General features: G+C 40.0%; 2 protein-coding genes across 2 annotated transcripts in view; both read left to right on the forward strand.

Moving 5' to 3' along the window:
* Positions 1-10,752, forward strand: part of LOC134647148 (collagen alpha-1(XXIV) chain) — an 83,948-nt gene extending 73,196 nt beyond the window's left edge. The window contains exons 48-60 of the mRNA XM_063501343.1: positions 239-346; positions 477-584; positions 3,234-3,287; positions 3,398-3,460; positions 3,704-3,757; positions 3,979-4,014; positions 4,913-4,948; positions 6,227-6,253; positions 7,076-7,141; positions 7,248-7,416; positions 7,497-7,606; positions 8,736-8,966; positions 9,332-10,752. Coding sequence (XP_063357413.1) covers positions 239-346; positions 477-584; positions 3,234-3,287; positions 3,398-3,460; positions 3,704-3,757; positions 3,979-4,014; positions 4,913-4,948; positions 6,227-6,253; positions 7,076-7,141; positions 7,248-7,416; positions 7,497-7,606; positions 8,736-8,966; positions 9,332-9,478 — 1,209 coding nt within the window. The 3' untranslated portion in view covers positions 9,479-10,752. The remainder of the gene's footprint in view (positions 1-238; positions 347-476; positions 585-3,233; positions 3,288-3,397; positions 3,461-3,703; positions 3,758-3,978; positions 4,015-4,912; positions 4,949-6,226; positions 6,254-7,075; positions 7,142-7,247; positions 7,417-7,496; positions 7,607-8,735; positions 8,967-9,331) is intronic.
* Positions 10,753-13,084: 2,332 nt separating this feature from the next.
* znhit6 (zinc finger HIT-type containing 6) overlaps positions 13,085-21,564 on the forward strand; it is a 40,376-nt gene continuing 31,896 nt past the window's right edge. Inside the window, exons 1-4 of the mRNA XM_063501199.1 lie at positions 13,085-13,258; positions 13,701-13,766; positions 17,426-17,532; positions 17,642-17,727. Coding sequence (XP_063357269.1) covers positions 13,143-13,258; positions 13,701-13,766; positions 17,426-17,532; positions 17,642-17,727 — 375 coding nt within the window. The 5' untranslated portion in view covers positions 13,085-13,142. The remainder of the gene's footprint in view (positions 13,259-13,700; positions 13,767-17,425; positions 17,533-17,641; positions 17,728-21,564) is intronic.

Raw genomic sequence — 21,564 nt, forward strand, 5'->3', positions numbered from 1 at the left:
TCCCACTTCAGAAGTTTGAGTGTCATTTGTTTAATAGCAACATTTAAACAGAAGAGGCACCCATAAGATATATAGTGACAAATTTGAGGTCTATGTCATTTACTATTGTACAGTAGTGTTTTAAACAGTGGCGTAATGTTTTGGGGATTTTGTGTTGTGCCTTTTGAGGAAGCACACTAACTTTAGTACCTTTTAACCTTGGCAAAGATTTGTTCAGTCACCTCTTGTGTGTATGTAGGGTCAGAGGGGCTCAGTGGGACCGGAAGGGCCTGCTGGACGGCCAGGTCCAATGGGAGAACTTGGACTTCCTGGACCTTCTGGAGAAAGGGGACCGCCTGGTCACAAGGTGGAAATGTTAATCATTATAGAGACCCATTTTATTTGCAGAGTTTTGATAGATGAAAGTCATCTCCGGTGAGATAAAATGCTACTGTAACTTGCACCTACGCTGTTTAATTGACCTTTTATTGGATCAGGGAGAACCTGGCCTACCAGGAGACAGGGGGGGCCCTGGAATCAAGGGCATGAAGGGAGCTGCAGGTGACCAGGGAAAGAAAGGAGACCCAGGACCCAAAGGGCAGCCTGTGAGTACATGCAAGCAAAGTCCTAAAATAGAAGTCAATCTTTAATAGTACTTGAGAAAGTTTGTTGTAAACTGTGTGGTAGTTCTGTGATTTATTATCTACATATAAAAACAGCTGTAATTCCTTAACAGTTAATTTAAAAACTTTAGTTAAACTCTTTTTACGATAATTTAAAGCTAAAATTTGCATTTCAATCACATCTTGTTTGTTTGATTTAAAATCCACTGCGGTGGTGCACAGACACGGTGTCAGTGTGCAAAACATTTGGCTCTAACTGTATGTTTGAGGATCAATTCTGTTCATCATGGACAGTGTTTAGAAGACAGGATTATGACTCTGATGCAGGACAGGACTTAAACTTAAAACAGTGTTTATTGCTGGTGTTTCATGGGTAAAACAAAACAATAACAGAGGCATTAGGGAGGCTCAGAGAATGTATAGACACGCAGCAGGTAATTAGGGAGACTGGAAACACTGGGGAACACAGCTGAAACTCCTTTGGGAAAGCAAGACAAGGGAAACAAAACTACACACAGTGACCAAGAGACGAGGGACTATCAAAGTAGGACAGGAAGTAATCAAAAGACGAGAATATCAAATTCTAAGACTTCACAACGAGGCACAGGGGAGGCAAGAAGTGTGATAACGGATGGGAAACACAGACACATAAATGAACTAAATGCAGAATACTAGACACAAGAGGACAAACACAGAGGGAGGAATAAACAGTCAGGAACAAGGAATACAACCAAATACGCTAAATAAATGAAATGTAACCCCTAAACAAACCAAAAACCAAAACTTCAAGCTCCATCAAACTCAGAATGCTGGAGCCCAGGACCAGGATGCTGTTAGCTGAATTCACATTTGGAGACAGTTTTTTAATTCTATGCCTGTCACATTTTTGTAACTCTTTAATCTTCACATTTGTACAGTTTTTATTTCAGGCTGTGTGTTTTTCACAGATACTTGTCATGTCTTTTTTTTCATGTACCCTGTAGAGCAGCGGTCCCCAACCCCCGGGCCTCGGACCGGTACCGGTCCGTGAGTCGTTTGGTACCGGGCCGCGAGAGTTGAGGCTCAGGTGTGAAATGTATGGTTTTCAGGGTTATTTTGTTATCGTTTTTATTGTTAACTCGGTTTTCCTGGGTCTTTTCACGTGTGTTATGACTAAATCTTCTTTTTTCGGTACCGGTACTAGTTTTATTTTGTTGTATTTATCCGCAACACCTTAAAGACCGGTCCGTGAAAATATTGTCGGGCATAAACCGGTCCGTGGCGCAAAAAAGGTTGGGGACCGCTGCTGTAGAGTATATACATTACTTTCCACTGGAATGCACTTGTTGAAATATGGCTTCATAAGCTTATATACATCCTTTAATACCTCTCTAAATATAGCTTCAGGGACCTATGAAGCCAATCTTTGGTGAGGTTTCAATGTGTGCCTGACACTTTTCCAACCTGAGTAGAGTAACAAATTATCTGGGCGAGACTAGGAATGGAAACATTCCGCCTGGTGAGGCCAAGTTATGTAAGATCCTCACACTCCAGGGACATGAAAAAGAGGTGCTCCGCTTTACTTATGTAACTCCCCGAAGAAGAAAAAAGAAACAGCATTTAATCCCTTGCTCTCCCCTCCTATAGTTATCTCCACTGATGCTCCTGAAACTGAGAGGAGACTCAGACCCTTGGGTCAGATCCCCTTACACGTTTTAGTCAATAGAGTCTCTCGGCCAGAGTCACCGGTTTCAAAGTGGAGCTGTCTAAAGAATGTGGAAGACTGGCTGTACAAACACTGTCTGCCACCCTGGAAGGCATGTGCTTAGACACAGGATAGGACGCAGACATCCATCCCCTCACAGTGTGTCTAGGTTATGTGAGTGTGTGCACTGAGACTGCCGCAGATTGACAGAAAGTCTTGTGTGTGTGCCCCAATTCTTTTGAAAAAGAAAAGAAGAGTCTTTATAAGGCCTGCCTAGTGTCCCTGTTGTGTCTGGTATTAAAACTGGGTGAAAAATCAAGTAAAACAACCTCACCTCCACACACACACACACACAAACTTGCCTTTTATATCTTAGTAAGGACATCTAATTGACATAATGCTTTCCCTAGCCGCTTACCGTTACCCTAACCATCAAAAATGCCTAACCCTAACCCTTAGCCTAAACCTAACCATAACCTAACTGTAGCCCTGACACTAAAACCACATTTTGTGCCTCAAAAATGCCTTCAGACTTATGGGGCCCAGAATTTGGGCCCCATAAGGGACTGTTGGTCCCCACAAGTATTTTTGGTCCTCAAAAGATGTGTAAGTGTGAACACACACACACAAACATGCTATATGTCTTTACCTATTGTATGTTCAGCATATTAAATAACAAATATCAAGTTCCTGTCTTCTCCATTGGAGAAGAAAGAAATAAACAACTTATTATTGGAGATAATGGACAATAGAAAATAAGTGTTGGCTTTATATGTATGTGTCTTAAGATCTATTTGTCTTAGGCACCCACTTTTATGAGTAAATCTACGTAATTCTACTGAGGATATTGTTGAGAGATTTGCTGTCAGCCCCAATTACATCACATAAGAGAATTTTTTTTTTTTAAAGAGCCGTCCTTTGCATATTGTGTTTTTTGTTTTTTATAGGGGGAAACTGGAGATTTGGGCATGATTGGTTTACAGGGCTTACCAGGACCTAAGGTAAACAACTGAGTGGCCAACATGTATTAAGAGCGTATAAATAAACGATAAAAAATAACAGGAGAGTAGGTTAGAATAAGAAATAACAAATATCTTTTTCCTTAAAACAGGGGCCAACTGGTGATTTAGGACTGAGAGGTTTCCCTGGTCCTAAAGGTCCTATGGGTACTTTGGTGAGTTTAATAGAAACTGAAATAGGACCAGGTAGGCACACAATGGTGCTTTCTTCAGAAGTACTGCTTTAAATCAAATCCCACTCATGAAAGAACTTTCAGAAATATGAATACATTTTTGTTTTGTTCCCTGTTGTCAAAGTGTTAATGAAGAGAGCATGAATGTAGACACACATGCAGTACACCTTGAAGTCTTTATAGATGTTTTTACTGCCTTTTCAGCAATGTCACTGTTTGTTTCAGGGCTTCACTGGACCTCTAGGCCCTGAAGGAAAAATGGGTCCAATGGGAAAACCTGTAGGTTTTTTTTTTCTTCTCATTTTGTGTGTGTGTGTGTGTGTGTGTGTGTAAGGCTTGCACAAAGAAAAATGAATTATTACACTCTAGCATTCAGACTTTCACTGTATGTATTCTTTAATTTCCAATAAAGACAGTTAATCTCTGGCCATGTTGATTGATAATACAGATTGGAATACAGTGCTGTATGTGTCTTTATGCTATGTTATCCTTTTTTGCAGGGGCCAAGGGGTCCAAAAGGAAACGGTGGTGAAATGGTGAGATGCAATCAAACCCTTTAATCAAAACCTGGAAAGTCTTCTGTATTATTATGTCATGATTGCACTCTGCCAAAGTGTCAAACATTCCTGACTGAGAAACACTCGGTTGTCTTAGCGGCCACCTCAAAGCAGTTTGTGCGTGTAAAAACAGAGCTGTAGATGATGAAAGTTACATGAATGTGAGCTAGGGTGTAGTGGTAGTTTTGTTTATACGGCTTTCCTAAAGTGTCGGTGCTGTATGACACTTTAGGCTAAGGCTATGGCTGAGTCATAATGAGCACGCTCTCCCGGAGCTCAGTGTGGGGCCCTCTTGTGTAAACAATGCTGAGGAAGTGCCTTGACAAAATGTTAGCAGGGAAAGCCACAGTGTAATCCACACAGTCACTTCTCGGTCGTGGTAGTTAGATTGTCAGTTCTTTGCAAATCCCTCTGCATTTCACCCTACCACACGCAAACACACTGTACTCAATGGGCCTCTAATCCTAGGCTTTACTCAGATGCTGTTAAAATGTGCTCACAATATGGTATGGATATAAAGTGCCTGAGATCCCACTTACAGACATCATGAAGTTCAACTGCACCAATGTTTTGTCCCTAGTCCACCAGAGGGGGCAGTATGTGAATGATACTACTGTCACTCTACAGAACATCTCAGAGAGGGATTCAATTCAGTCCAATTCAATTTTATTTATACAGCGCTAAATCACAACAACAGTCGCTTCAAGGCGCTTGAAGGAAGATGAATCGCGAATCTGTTCCATTCTGTTCACTGTGAGGCTGCACTTATTTAATCTATTTTATTTTTCGTCGTGTGTTATTTATGTAGAAGTTCTATGTGTATCATAATCATTTTAGCCATTTCAACGCATATTTTCTATGTGCCTGACTCTTTCAGGGGCCTCAAGGACCACAGGGAAGCCCTGGACCCAGAGTAAGTGCTAACTACACTATCACTTTACAGAATGATTCCTACTGTATACACAGAACTACTGTATATACTTCACTGTTATTTTGGATTATGAACAATTATGAATGAGAGTTTTTACAGGTCAAATATACAGAAGTGCAAATGTTTTGAGTCACCTCTCATTCCTTTATATTTTGTTAGAAAATAAATAGATGCAAGGATTTATTGAAATGTGCAAACATCCATGGGGATATAGTATGAAAGGCAAAAACTCAGTTTGTGGGCTTTTAATGTGTTTGAAAGTCAATATTTGGTATGACCACCTTTATTCTTCAGCACACTCTGAACTTCATAAAGCTTCTTGAAGAACATCCAAAGCTCTTCTTTGGATGTTGGCTGCCTTTCTTTCTGTTCTCTGTCAAGATGATCCAACACTGCTTCAATAATGTTGAGGTCTCTGGGGAGACCAGTCCATGTGTGATTGACATCATTGTGTGTATCCAGGTATGATTACACTGCATTGGCAGCGTGTTTGGGATCATTTCCATGCTGAATAAGGTCAAAAAGCTTTTGAAAATCAGATGCTTTCCAAATGGTACTGCATGGTAGATCAAAATCTCATGGTACTCTTCTGCCTCCACCATGTTTTACAGTTTGCTGTAGACGCTCCCTGTGGTACCTCTCTCCTGACTTTCTCCCCCTACATATTGATAATGATTTAGATTCAAATTTGGTGTTGCCATTGATTTACTGTGTCAGGTCTTTGTTGGATTTTGTCCTGTTTCTTAAGGGCATAAGTTTCAGATACTATGTTAAGTTAATAGCTCACTGTGTTGTTGCAAAAGTGGGGACGGCAACAATTTAAAATTGGTCTATACATAATACTAGATGCTTCTTTGAGGCTTTAATGACTCAACAAACAGACAAAAAAACAACATCAACAAAGCATTCCTCCAAAAATGTTCAAGTGCAAGAACTGGACTAAAAATAAGTGAAGAAGCAGCCAGTATCGAAAGAAAACTTCTGAAAGATTTACAGAAAGCCTAAGGTCCAAATCTGTCTCCTTGGAAGCAAAATGTAAAGAAGTGAGAAGTGACTCAAGACTTCAGAGAATCACATGGCGAGCTGGGGTTAGGGCAGTTCTGTGGTTGTACACTCTAACATTTTCCTGCAGTGTACATTTTCTTCACAGAGTCCATTGGCACATGCATGACAAACCAAAAAGTGAAATGATGGCAACCACAATGAGATCATTTCTGTGTGTGTGTTACTCATTTTGTCCTTTTCTTTCTACCACCCCAGGGACCCCCTGGCGCTCCTGGTCCAACAGTAAGTATTTTGTGTAATGCAGACAAGATTGACTAGACAGCAGTAGTCTTGCTTTAATGTAAAATTCAGATGTTGTAATCATGTACAGTTCTTGAATATATATTACCTAGCCTGTAGGTATTTATATCTCATTGTGGTTGGGGGGGTAAATGAGTTACATCTCTCTCTTTCTTCTCTTCTTTCCTGAAACCTAAGATGTGTGCTTTTTCAAGCTTAAATAAACGTTTTAGTAAAAAAGAAGTAATACAAGCCATTTTTTTTCTGAGAGTGGCAGGGTATGAACAAACCAGGACAAGCACCTGTTTCCTGTCTTACTCTAGATGAGCCAACAAATGGTGTATGTCAATAATAACTAAGATCCCTGTGATTGTTTTTTCAGTAGCACTGACAAAGCCTTTTCTGGCATGGCTACTCTTGTTTGTCCCAGATTCTGGATATCATGCAGCTTTCTGCTCTCTACATGACCTTTTCCTGTTCAAACAGTTCCAAGAACCCCCCTAAACAAACAACTCAGCTGCCTTTTTTGTGTACACACATTCAGTGATCGCTGTGGTGTTTATACTAAGGGGAATGTGTTAATTTTCCCGCAACCAAAATCAAGAATGTGGCTGTTTATTGATCCAAGACTTATTTTTCTGCCCCTGTGTGGTATTAAAGTGTACGCTGACGCTGTTAAAGTTTTCTCACTAAACTGGACATGTCTTTCTGCTGCCATATTTACTTTAATCAGTGAGCAAGCTGACAGATTAAAATCTTTAAGTTTAATAATGAAGGCACTGAATTGTTTTCATTGAACTGAATATGTTGATTCTTAATCCACAGAGGGCGTTATATGACGACTTAGCAGTCTACAGTCTATCCGCCTCCAGTGGTGCCCTGAGGACAGAGGTGAAGCACTTTATAAGGATGGATAGAGAAGTTATGGATTAGTAGATTTGTGAAGTCAGCTTAAAACTTGAGAGTTGACAGTGTTATCATCCTTGTACTTAACTAGAGTTTCCAGAATATGGAGATGAGCATGCCAGACCAGAATACGGAAGTACTTAAGACTCTACAGTATTTGAGCAGTGTGATCGAGAGCATCAAACAGCCTCTCGGGACAAAGGAGAACCCAGCTCGTGTCTGTAAAGACCTGCTGGACTGCCAGCACAAGTTAAAAGACGGTGAGTGTCTTCACCCATACATGGAAGACACTATTTTGCACAGGTAGCAGGTCTTAATATTAATATTCTTCTCTTTTCAGGTTGGTTCTGGGTTGATCCAAACCTGGGCTGTACGTCTGATGCCTTCGAGGTGTTCTGCAACTTTACAGCAGGGGGACAGACTTGTTTACATCCAGTGTCAACTGATAAGGTAACACTGAAAGAGTGGAAAAAAAGGACACTTTTACTCTTTCTTTAGACCAGGGGTGGGCAACTCCAGGCCTTGAGTGCCGGTATCCTGCAGGTTTTAGATATCACCCTGGGTCAACACACCTCAATCCAATGATTAGTTCATTACCAGGCTTCTGGAGAACTTCAGGACATGTTGAGGAGGTAATTTAGACTCAGCTGTGTTGGATCAAAGACATCTAAAACCTGCAGGACACCGGCACTCAAGGCCTGGAGTTGCCGACCCCTGCTTTAGACTATAGTATTTAACATTGACAGTATAAGAAAAGTTTCATTTTGATTCATTTAGAGTTTTATTTTGCTTTACTGCATTATGCTTATATTATTTTATTTTGCACACTGAAACAAAATTATTCACAAAATTATAAAACTATGACAGACAGAGGGTTGTACTTCCTTGTACTCTCTTTAGCCAAGGAGTCCTAGTTTTGTCTCAGCTGAGCAAAGAACACCTTTCTAGGCTGCTTAATCTTTCACATACTTCATTCTAGCTTGAAGGTGTCTCTTCTGAAGATGTGCAGTGTTTCTTGGTCTCCAACCTCTTAGACCATTCTTGTGCAGGGTTCTAGTTACTGTCTTCTTAAATACTACTCTTGACTTGGCTAAGTAACCCACTGGTGTCTTGGCAGTTGCTCTGGGGTCTTTAGACACATCTCTCACTGGTTTTCTTTCCAGATTCTTTGAAATTTTTCACTTCCTTCCTCTGACAGGGTTGTTCTGTACTGTGTGGCTCTCTCCAAGTTTCTTGATGATACTTCTCAGTCCAGTTCTTTGCATATCCATCTCTTGCTTTGTGAGCATCAGCAGTTCTTTTTCCAAGTCTAAACTGGTTTGTTTTCCTTTTGACATGATGCCATTTCAAGTGACAGCTAAGAATCCCTTCCTCTTTTTAAAAACGTTTAATTTCATACATGGGCTTATAATGTTGTCCTCATCTGTACTTTACCCTGCCTTGGCTTCACCACAGCAGATATTAAATGAAGAAGTAGCCAAACTTTCATTTGTTTGGAAGGCAGGTCTTTGTCGCATTGTGGTTATAATGACATGGTGTTCACAATCTATACCGTCTGTGCACTTTCTCTCTCCAACAGATGGTATTTGACATAGGAAATGTCCAGATGAAGTTTCTCCATTTACTGAGCAGTGAGGCTAGCCAAAGCATCACCTTTCACTGCCTGAGTTATCAACCCTCCAGCACCGCAGACGGCTTCAGCTCCAATGGACACAAAGAGAACACCAGGCTTCGGTTTCGTGGCTGGAACAAACAGATGTTTGAGAAAGACACACTACTTGAACCACATGTGCTACAAGATGAGTGCAAGGTAATGTGGTGTTTAAAAAAATGTGCCTTTGTTTTCGTCGTTGGGGCAGTTTGATTTAGTCATGAGCATTTTCTGTGGCCATTCTTACAGAAACCCGCACATGATTCTGTATATCCATAGGATTGTCTCGTGAAATTATGACTTGCTGGGACTGATTTGAAAATGTAAACTGATATCCTGATGATATGCACTGATATGTTCTTTATGCTGGTCATAAATTGTTGGTTGTAATTAAATAGGTGACAGCAGAATTTTAAAGAACTTCCTAAAGATATATATATTTTTTGTATTTACTAAAAGTCATTGCCACAAATAAATAGAATCACAATCCTTTCTGCTCCCCTCCCCCATTTGTCCTGTTCCAGATCCAAGATGGCAGCTGGCACCAATCACGATTCCTCTTCCATACTCAGGACAGTGGTCAGCTACCAATTGTAGACATAGAGGAATTTCCCACTTCACAAATCAACAGTCAGCGAAACGTAGAAATCGGTCCAGTCTGCTTCCTCTGATACCAACATCCCTGTCATCGAAGCCACTTTTATAAACCACTTAAATCCGCAGACTTTTAAAATTTCCTACCAAAGAGATGCTAGCACAGCAAGGCAGACTGTATCCCTGAGAGCTTGTTGCATTTGCAGGAGAGCTTCAACAGGATTTACTGTGAGACTAACAAAAACCCAACATCGAACGGCAGGCAGCTCTACCTGGGAGAAATCGGTCTCTGTGGAACACCCGTGCCAAAGAGGACAGTGTATACTGATATTTATCTAATCAATGTGTAAAGTATTTGTTTAATTTTCACTCAAAAGGTGCATAGGGCCACTGCATATGGACCCATTTTACTTCCTGATCACGGGGGTAGGGCCTCACATTGCAGCAGCCTGTCCAAAACCCAAAACTCAAACCTGCCATACACTCATGTTCCACCCCTTCAACTCCCAAACACACCATCCTTGGAAGGGGTCGAATCCAAAGGATCATGCCAGGCCTCTGCAGAGGGCACTGTCTAACTAAAGGTGCAATAGCATATGGAAATGTGTGTGCTTTAAATATTTCATTGTCCAATCAGAGGCTATATTTGATATTGTTTTTCATGATGTTTTTGTCTTCGGTCCCATCCAGTCGGACCTGTACATCTTGACAGATGGTACTCTACCTCTACCTGCTTTCAAAAATAGTCAAATTAGTCATTTTTACCTTTTGTTTTGTATGTACCGGTTACATCAGAATTTGTTATGTTGTTTGAATGCTTATGTTGATTTGGTCACTTCTAATTTATGAACCATTTTTTGATACACAACATATTTTCATAGCTTTTCCTACTATGTGGTAGTTTCCTCAGGGGAAACCTATCATTGGTGCTGCAACGTTTCCTGTGTATATATTGACAGCATACTTCAATGTTTATTTATAACCTGGTTGTTTTTGGTTTGTTTTTGGATTTGTTATTATTTTTGGTCACATTACTGTACCACAGTGAGTTATACTCTCAGAGAACTTGCTTACTTGGTCAACCACAGCTCGGTCTAGAGGAGTATTTATGTTTGAAAAGTGTGTGTGTGCGCATGCACACCTGTGACTGTGTGTTCATCATACTGCTTTATAAATACATTCAGAAGTCAAATGCAGCTACAGGAGGACAAAATCAAAAAACACAGAAAACAGTCATCATACTCTTAAGTTATGTTACCATTAATTAAGTGTAATTATATAAAGTTTTTGGATTACAAAGTTGGATGCAAATGTGTAAATAAAAAATAATTTTAGAAACAAATAAATGGGACATTTTATCCACATGTGGTTTTGTTACCTTTTTTTGAATGAAGGACATACTTGTCATCATAATAGAGGACAGGATAGAAATGCACTTCGTTGTAAAGAATGGTGGAGTAAGACCTCATTATCAGTTTCAGATGTGCACAATAACAGGTTGAGATCTGCACCCAGAGTGTTACTTAAGTAAAAATTTTGCCCCTAATGTTACAACCATAAAAATACACTGCTAAAAAATATTAAAGGAACACTTTTTAATCAGCATCAAACCTGGGATATTAATCTGGTCAGGTAAGTAGCAGAGGGGGTTTCGGCTGCTTTGGTGTTAATGAAATTAACAACAGGCACACTAGCGGGGCAACAATAAGACAAGCTGCACAAGAGGAATGGTTTTTATAAGTGGAGGCCACAGGTGTTTTCTTTTCCTCGTCGTCCCTTTTGTTTTTTCACAAGTTTTGCATTTGGCAAAGGTCAGTGTCACTGCTGGTTGCATGAGGTGATACCTGAACCCTACAGAGGTTGCACAGGTAGTTCAACTCCAGGATGGCACATCGATATGCCCAATGCCAGAAGGTTTTCTGTCTCCCAGCAGTCTTAAGAGATAAGGAGGAGATTCCACGAGTCAGACAGTTACTCTAAGAAAGTTGAAATGGTTGTAGAAGGCCCTTAACCCAATAGCAGGACCAGTGTCTGCTCCTTTGTGCAAGAAGGAACAGGATGAGCACTGCCAGAGCTACAAAATGACCTCCAGCAGGCCACTGTTGTGAATGTCTCTGACCAAATTATCAGAAACAGATTTCATGAGGGTGACATGTGGCCTGACATCTTGCCGTAGGCTCTGTGCACACTGCCCAGCACTGTAGAGCCCTAATTGCATTTGCCATAGAATACCAGAATTGGCACCTCATGTTTTTTACAGTTGAGAGTAGGTTTACCCTGAGCACGTCTGCCAGACGTAAAAGGGTCTGGAGAAACTGTAAAGAGTGTTAGGCTGCCTGTAACATCGTCTGACATCTCGACACATCTGCCATTAGATATTAGGATGAAATCATTGGAACCACTGTCAGATCCTATACTGGTTCAGTGAGTCCTGGCTTCCTGCTGGTGCACAACAATGTGGTGAGAGTAAGCAGGCAGTTCCTGGAAGATGAATGAATCAATATCATTGCCTGCCCCCCACGCTTGCCTGACCTAAATCCAATAGAACAGCTCTGGAAGTTCTGTCAGTTTGCTTCTCACACTGTTCAGCAGCGCAGTCATGTCCTGGTCCAGATCTGAGTGAAGCTCCTCCAGGGTACCATCTGTCATGCCATTAGGAGCATGCTCTGATGTTTTCAGCACGCCCCAAAATGAACTAGTCTCCTCTGTCATTTTTTTTAACCTTTTGGGGTATCAGTTAATATAGCATCCTTTCGTTCATTTACCCAGTCCACATCAGTATAAATATCCAGCGTGATTTTTTCCAGTTAAGATCTAAAGAGTTTTCAAAGTCTTTATTTAACTTTAAAAAGTGACACTGACATTTTATAAAACTAATTCAACTAATTCACAGTGATGCAGAGGTTAATCACAGTAATAGGGTCCTGGGTTCGAATGCAGTGGCCTACTGAGGCCCTTCTGTGTGGTTTACATTTTCCTCTTGTGTCTTCTGGTTTCCTCCCACAGTCCAAAGACATGCATGTTAGATTAATTGGTTATTCTAAATCAAGGAGCAAATGTGAGCATGAATGGCTGTTTTTATGTTTTGGTCATACAATAGAAGGATGACCAGTTCAGGGAGTGCAGGTGGTATAGGCTCCAGCTTCTCTGCGATCCTGAATTAGAGAAGTGATTAAGAAGATCGATGGATGGATGAATTCACTTTTCTTTCTAAACTGCTGATCGGTTTTTTGAGGGATGTTGAATATGGTGCATGGGCATGTACCCTTTTGTTCACACACGCACACAGCTTAACGAAATCTTCTTTCATTCATATCACCCACTTCTTTAATAAACACAGCCTATATAAACACACATAGAAATCTCGTGAGAAAAGAAACTCAAATAAGTGCTGGAGCTTGTGAGAGGGTCTGATGTAGCTACCATTCTACCCAGCGACCCATTATTGCTCTTACTTCTTGCATATTCTATTATCCGTGTCTCTTTTCAAGCTATTTTAAGCTTGGATACACTGGCAGGCACAGAGACCAAAAATAACAACAAACAAACAAACAAACAACAACAAAAATAGTGCTGGCGAGCTGATCATGGGATGCATTTCTGACGCGCAGACACCGAGAGGCGCCAATGAGCACATTTTCCAACCGGAACTTGTATCCACGTGCTGGCACCGGGGCGGAAGAGCATTTGTTTTGATCCCGGCGTGTCGTTTCGTCCGCGTGCTACTACAATTCTCCCGTTATGAGCTCAGTAATTCTTCCAACAGCACACATAATGTCATCCGCGGAGAACAAAGTCGAAAATAGCAGCACCGAAGAAGAGCAGAGAGGGAAGAAAAGAAAGATGTCTCTTTCCAGGTAAGCGATTTAAACCGACTGCAGCTCAGCTACAAAACTAGGACAATATTTTGCGTTTGCTGTAAAGATTGTTTGCTCAGCTTCACTTCTCAGAGTCGGCATAATCCTAATATTTGTTAACCGAGTAGCAGATACATCTGCTGTCACATACCAAATGCTACTTATCGTAATATGTTTATGCTAGGCAGTTATGAAGTTAGCAGGCTATTAGTTAGCTTCAAGTGAGACCACCACCGCCAAACTCTTCACCCTGTTTCTTCTTCGTTTATTAACACTTACTTTAGGAGATATACCTAATATATATTAAAAGGTTAAAGTTTGTCACACATAAAACATTTTCTGGCTTAACTACAGGTTATGTGTGCGTGTTGAGCACCGTTACTTGTTAACCTCACTCATTTGTAAAACACACTCACAGTTTGACGTGTTGTCTGTCCTGCAGTTGTGGTGTTTGTGGATCAGAGGAGGCCAAGTACAGGTGTCCAGCCTGCCTTACTCATTCCTGCAGGTGAGATGAATATCCTCTGATTAAGTGCTAAAACCTTAACAGCAAATACACACAAAAACGACAGCATATTTAACAAAGCTGCTTATCCATAATGTGGTTAGGACTAATTGTGCTTTTGTAAACCACTGGATGACTTCACCTCTTTAGACCTTTATAAATTCAAAATGTAGAAGTTTATGCTCTTATTCTTTTATCACCTTTTTCCAGGCTGCGGCTATTATTGATTTATTGATACTCTTTTAAAAATTTGTTAATACACAAGTATTTTAAGTGGAATAGAAAGTGACCTTATTGTGAAGTAATTTAAAACTGCAACACATTTTCACTTTGTAAAGTGTCCCACTGGTGTTGCATTGTTTGCTTTCACCTATCAGAGAGCACAGTGTGGTGCTATGGAATAATAATAATGTAATAATAGAGCATGGATCCATGGAAAAGGACAGGTTTCTGCATCTTAAGTCATCTATGTCAATTGAGTTTTAAATACTGTCATAGAATAAACAGTACTTCCGTATGCATGGGTGTACAGGACAGCATTCATAAGTGAGGTCCAATCACATTTTAACTCCAGCTTTCATACTCTGTTGACTGTATATAGAAATGGCACTTATTCCTCAGTGGTTAATGAGGTATGTGGTGGACAATCTAAACTGTATTTGGGCTGTGATCATTTCATTTCAAATTGCACCTGTGAATGGATCCCCAATTCTGAAACCTTTGTCATTACCTCTTTTCCACCAAGGTAGTGCAGTTGAGAAGCAGACATTTTGACAAGTTGTCCAAAGAAACTCATGATAGAGTTAGCGGGTTGTGTCTGGCAGTCCTTGGTAAACTAGTTGCCAGAGTCTGTCCCATAGCCAATAACACCAGAGGTTCCCATTTTTCAGACAAGCAATTAATAGTGCTGTGGTAGTTTCAGCTTTTTGTCATTGGCGAAAAGCTGAAATGACTAAATTCTAGATTGGGCATTGCACTGATGAAAAATGGTTCCAACATTTTTGAAGTTAACTGTTCATTTGATCACATCACACAATCTTTTTTATCTATGGTATGCCCTTAATTTGTTAGGTCCAAGATTTTATGCAGAAAAAAAGAGACATAACATTTACAATGTCATCACAGACAATTTTGTGTTTGTAATGTTAAAGCTCCACTGGGATAGCATAATTCTGTCTTCCATTTGTTTTCCATTGCTATTTAAAAAACAGAGGGAAAAACCCCCCCCGGTAACCTAAGAATTACAATCTTCCACATCTTCTACTCTTACGTGCAGATAAATGGTATCGATGACTGACAGATGGCCGTGTTTTTGTTTTTACTTTCTGAACTTTCCTTTGATTCATGCCCAGCATCAGCATGCCTCAGAACAGCATGCCTCACAAAATCTCAATGGTCCGTTGCCCGTTCTTTGAATTCTGTCGATGCTAAAGCATTTACAACCTCACCTTCTAATACTGAATAGTACAAAAATTATATTGCTAAACATTTCTTTAAGATTTATCTGTTGGGGGCTAACAAATGTGCTTTCCACTCTCAGATTGTTGCCTGTTGTTTTGGGCATCATTCAGCATTCCTTTTACATAGTTTCTAGGAATACGGTCTCTGGTATGACTTGGGCCACATATCTGTCTTTCAGCAAGAGTGCGAAAACTGGCCTAGTCATGCTCAGGTGAAATCCCAAGGTTTTTGTGTTTGGTGTGAAGGAGTGTAAGTTTTTATATTTAACCCCCTAACGCCTAGTAGATCTCCTTTTATACATGAGCTTTTAAGACTTCTGCATCATCAGTTCAATTCCCCCCAAAAATGGAAAAAATAAACTGCACAATATATTTTTAAACAAATGCCAAACATGTGTAGCAAATATGATACAAATTTGAAACTAATTTATACAAATTAAGATTTTTTTTAATTGTATTTTTTAACGTCAGAAGGTTAAATAAATACTCCTTTTTTGAAAAATTTGGATTTTCCTGGCAATTATTTCATGGTTCAAGCTTTAAAGGGTTAAGATCTTTCAAAAAAGACACTTTTTTTCTAATCTGATATATTCTGATAGAGTATTTGTTACAGTGGATTGTTAAATGTTTGTCATTTTTATGCTTACCATCCATTTCTACATTGTTTAACTGTGGGATGAAAGCAATTCCACAGTCCCCCCTCCCCAGATTCTTGAGTTTTTGGGTGAGGGGCTGTAATGTTTGATTACAGACACATCCTATCTGGAAGGTCTGTTTGATGTAAGCTTCCTGCCCAGCAGGAGGTCTCTCTCTCTCACGCACACACACACACACACACACACACACACACACACACACACACACACACACACACACACACACACACACACACATACATACATACAGTGCCTCGTCTTTGTAACCAAGGGGGGTTAAGAGGGGAGGTACGTGTTGTAAACTATTGTGTGAACTGTAACAGTTTGTCAATAATTAGCTGCGAGGGAAGCTGCTCTTTGAAGGACTTTGGGCTGGAGACAGGTTAGGAGCGTGAGCTCCAAGAGCTGGTTCTTGACCAAAGGCCTCCCTTGCGCAAGTAAAAACGATCGATCGCTGTTGCCTTGTTTTTCTTTCATGGGAATAAGTCCTGGATACAGCGGGGTCTGAGTTTAGACCCAACAGTATTAATAATAATATATTAACTAACCGCAAAGCACAGGTGTATGAATATGTTTTTCCTGTAAAGATAAGATAAGATAAGATAAGATGACCTTTATTAGTCCCACACGTGGGAAATTTGTTTTGTCACAGCAGGAAGTGGACAGTGCAAAAGTTATGAAGGACAATTAGAATAAAATAAAATAAGAATAAATACAGTACACAACTGTACAGAATAGAATAAAAATAGAAAATAAAGAGGCTCATCTACCTCTCAAATGGCTGAAGTCATGACAGAGAGCATGTTTAGCCTGGTTATCAGCTGCAGCTGGGAACATCATCTCAAAGATAAGAGCAAGCCTCACTCCAGAGCATGTCCACTGCCATTGTGAATCCATGAACTGATTCATCTGTAAACTTTGGAAACTTCTTATTTTGGACTTAATATTTGTATTTATTTTACTTTTATTCTGACGGTCCTTTTGAGTTGAATTCATGTGTTCCCTGGGTCACTATTTTAATTTGCTGTTGGATGAGACAACAGAGCGATTCACAGAGTTGAGCAGGTGAGATACTGGAGCCCAGAACAGAAGCAGAGATAAGAGCTACTGAAATAATCATTGACTAATCAAAGAAAAATTGTCAGATTAGTTGACTACCAAAATCATCTTTAATCTTGTATTATTTAAAAATGTCAAACATCCCGCGTCAGGCAGTATTACCCAATGTTCCTTGGGTTATTTAAAAACAAAAAACAAAACAGTACAGAACATTTTTCTTTGGTTCCCTTTCAGGCAAGGATTTATGGTTTACATTGATTAGCACAATGCTACATTCTGTTTTTATTTACATTTCACACAGTGCCCTTTTTTGAAACCTGTGCTTTTTGCACTGTGTGAACTGGCCTAATCATTCCAACCTAAACCCTGTTTAAAAGACCCAATTTCCTTTGGGGTCAACCTTTGGGATCAATAAAGTTTTTTTTTACTGAATTGAATTGAATAATGAAATGACTGCCTACCATGACTGTCCGTTTATCTTTTGTAGCTTGCCGTGTGTGAAGAAGCACAAGGAAGTTTTAGGATGCAGTGGCGTTAGAAATAAAACAGCATTTGTGACACTGTCACAATTTGATGAAATGACACTTCTCAGTGGTGAGCAGCCTCTTTGCTGGTATAAGTCATTCTATTAATGTGTGTTATCATAGAAATGTGCTATTTTCTTGTTTTCATAATTACCATTGGCCCTTTGTCTCAACTGTAGATTACAGGTTTCTGGAGGATACTGGCCGATTTGCTGATGGTGCCACCAGAGACAACCTCGTCCAGGCTCCTCGTGTCACTGTCAAAGTAAGCCCTGTGTTGATAGATTTAGTATGTTGAATGTTGTTTTGTGGATTGCTTTGGTGAGGACGTGTGCTATTTAAAATAATGGTGCTTACTAGAACCATATACCTTTATTCATCTTGTCCTAATAGACTGGTTCAATAGTGTAGTGGTTTACATATTTACCTAACAAGCAAAAAAAAAATCCCTGGTTTAAATCTGGGAGAAGACCCAAATCCCTTCATAAGGAAGTGCGACAGTTGTCAAAAATGTGCCAAATCAAACATGTGGAGCTACCTGCTGAGGAGAATAACAGATAAGCACAGTTTGTTGGAGAACTGTTTATGACCCCTGGTGAAACCTTGTAGAAAAGCCAAAACCCTTTAAAAGTGTGGTGCACATACACTTAGTCGACACTTTATTAAATACACTTTGCTAGTACCAGATTGAACCAAGGTGATGGAAGCATTCCTCCAATTCTGATTCATAATTTGTAGCGTTAGGCAGCTGCTGCACATCTGTGATGAGAATCTCCTGTTCCATCACATCCCAAAGGTGTTCTATTGATTTGAGATCTGGTGCCTGTGGAGGTCATTTGAGTACAGTGAACTCATCATCATGACATTGGCGTGAGATAATTTGAGCTTTGTGACATGGCTCATTATGCTACTGGAAGCAGCCATCAGAAGCCATCAGGGAACACTTGGCTCAAAAAGGAATTCATTTGATATTCCTCACCATTACCATCACCATGCCTCCTGACATCTCACCCACATTAAACGCATGGACTGAACATACACACACCCACAACCACCCATAAATGGTAAATGGCCTGTATTTGTATAGCGCTTTACTTAGTTCCTATGGACCCCAAAGCGCTTTACACTACATTCAGTCTTCCACACATTCACACACTGGTGATGGCAAGCTACATTGTAGCCACAGCTGCCCTGGGGCGCACTGACAGAGGCGAGGCTGCCGGACACTGGCGCCACCGGGCCCTCTGACCACCACCAGTAGGCAACAGGTGAAGTGTCTTGCCCAAGGACACAACGACCGAGACTGTTGGAGCCGGGGCTTGAACCGGCAACCTTCTGATTACAAAACGAACTGCCAACTCTTGAGCCACGATCGCCCATAACAGAACACACACACATTGGACAAAACAAACAAATGGCCAACTGTACCCTCATACATACAATAATAACATTGAACCATTGAACTTACAACCACTGGCACTTTATATAACTAATGCATAATTTATCCATATCCATCTCAATGATCTCAACTGCACTACTGTAAATGCTGGATAGACAATCATACTGTACAATACAATAATTATAGTTTTTACAACTGTTTACAAGTGTTTATTCATACTCGCAATTGTATATCTACAATCTGTATAGTTTTCATATTTCATATTTCTGTATAGTTTTCATATTTTTAACCATATTTATAACCTGTTCATAGCCTGTACATAGCTTGTACACTCACTACAGCTATAGCCTGTACATACTTATAGTATATTCATAACATACCTTCATACCGGGTAAATTGTAACATACCTATAATAGACCCATATTCTGTCATTATATCTATATTACTGCTAAAGCACTTCTGGATGGATGCAAACTGCATTTCGTTGCCTTGTACTTGTGACATGTACAAAGACAATAAAGTTGAATTCTAATTCTAATAATACCACCCCCACCAGCCTACCCATGACCCTACCTTTCAAATGCGTCAGAAGAAATGTGTGCTCTTCTGCTGCTGTAGCCCATCTGCTTCAAATTTCAGTGTGTTGGGTTTTCAGAGATGCTCTTCTGCATACATTGGTTGTAAGAAATAGTTATTTGAGGTACAGTTCCCTTCCTATCAGCTTGGACCAGTATGGCGATTCTTCGTACATGTGACTTCTCACATCTACTAGGCATTTTATCCCAGAGAACTGATGCTCACTGGATATTTTTTCTTTTTTGGACTCTTCTCTATAAACCCTAGAGATGGTTGTGGGAAAATCCTAGAAAATCATAATTTTCCTAAATACTCAGAGAAGCCCATCTGGCACCAGCAACTTTGCCATATTTAAAGTCACACTGAGTTGTTTCCATTTGATTTGCTGATTATATATTTGGGTCAATGCGCAGTTCAGCAGGTGTACCTAACAAAATGGCCGATGAATGTACCGATATGATATATGCATCTTAAAGTTGGCAGTGAAAATAATAATAGTGTCAGATCCACATCAGACATATCCAATATCCCATAAGTGTTTTTCTCTTTGTGCTTTTATTGCTTTGCTTGTGTAATTTGTGGCTGCAGTTCCACAATTTAAACATTTTTTTTCTTCAAACCACCGACATTCTTTTGTGTAATACTTCATACCAGCTATTACCTGTTCTTTTACTGCAGCCCAATTCAAGTGGCATTTGATAGCTTGAAGTAATTTGTGTTCTTTTATGGGAAGCAGTCACTGCTTCAGCTGTTATAGATCAATCAAAATAATGAGGCTTATTCTCAGGGAAAGATAAAGGCTTGGCGCATGATGAGCTCTGGGATTTGGGTTTTTCTCCAGAACATTGCAAGTGCGGTAATCTGTTACTGGCCCTCTATATACGCACCTTTTTAATAAATCTTTTTTACTGTCTCTTACTGCCAATCTGAAGTGATAAAGGAGCCAGAAAGGAAATGCTTGTCTTTTCAAATTTAGATGAGGGCAGTAGGAGTTCAGGCCATCTTTGGTTTGATTGCTAATGGAACTCACACAGCTGTAGTTATTGGTGTAAAACAGATGTTTGGTAATTGGATGTATTTGTACCGTGACAATACCCCCTCCCCCCAACGACTTTTTCACAGAACTGGAAGGTCAGCCTAGGTTCCAACGCGTCTGTTATTTACTAGGAATAGAGGCTGTCTTCAACACCATTTCCTGTTTCATTGACAGCTGTTTTGTTAGATGTATGTTGCAGAGATATTTCTTAAAGTCTACTAGCTGTTTGGTTCTACTTGCTTTGGGATCTTCATAATGTCTCGAGGGACCCCTCATTTCTTTATATTTCTCTATGAAAATAGAGATCGACAGACCACGTGACTTTCGCGTGTTGCATTGTAGGTACGAGTGGCAGCAAATTCAAAATACTGCATGAAGCGCTAGCATTTCCAGCACTGGTAACCATTAATTCTGCAGTTTTAATCCATACTTGCATTTTATTTGCCCCAAAATTAGTTATGTACAAAACGAAGGAGAACACGGCAGGTCCGTACAAAGACAGACTTGATGAAAAGGCAAAAAAAGTATGAGGTAAAAATCAATGGAGTGAAAGGGTTAGACCCATACAAGCATACAGAGTGGACTAAAGATGTTACCGTGCTGCCCAGCTTTCATCACACACATATTTATAATTATATGGTCCTAAGTGTGAGTGCATACACTCACAAAATGTTTAGTAACTTCAGATCCCTGCAACAAGGCCAGGTCCAGTTTACTTTGGTGATTTGGACTATTCCATTTCACAGCTGTTGTTAAATTTTTTTTTCTTTGCGTTGGCCTGTACAGGAGGTAATCTATTTGTCTTTTCAGGTTGTAGTATTACACAACATTTTCAGATCCAATAGAAATAAAATAAGTGTTTCGTAATTCATTCAATTTATTGTCTTTATTTATAACTGGCATTATTGTTTCATTCTACAGGGTGGGCCATTTATATGGATACACCGTAATAACATGGGAATGGTTGGTGATATTAAAGTCCTGTTTGTGGCACATTAGTATATGTGAGGGGGCAAACTCCTTAAGATGGATGGTGACCATGGTGGCCATTTAGAAGTCGGCCATCTTGGATACAACTTTTGTTTTTTCAA

The sequence above is a fragment of the Pelmatolapia mariae genome, linkage group LG17 (genome assembly GCF_036321145.2).
Source record: "Pelmatolapia mariae isolate MD_Pm_ZW linkage group LG17, Pm_UMD_F_2, whole genome shotgun sequence".
NCBI classification, from domain to species: domain Eukaryota; kingdom Metazoa; phylum Chordata; class Actinopteri; order Cichliformes; family Cichlidae; genus Pelmatolapia; species Pelmatolapia mariae.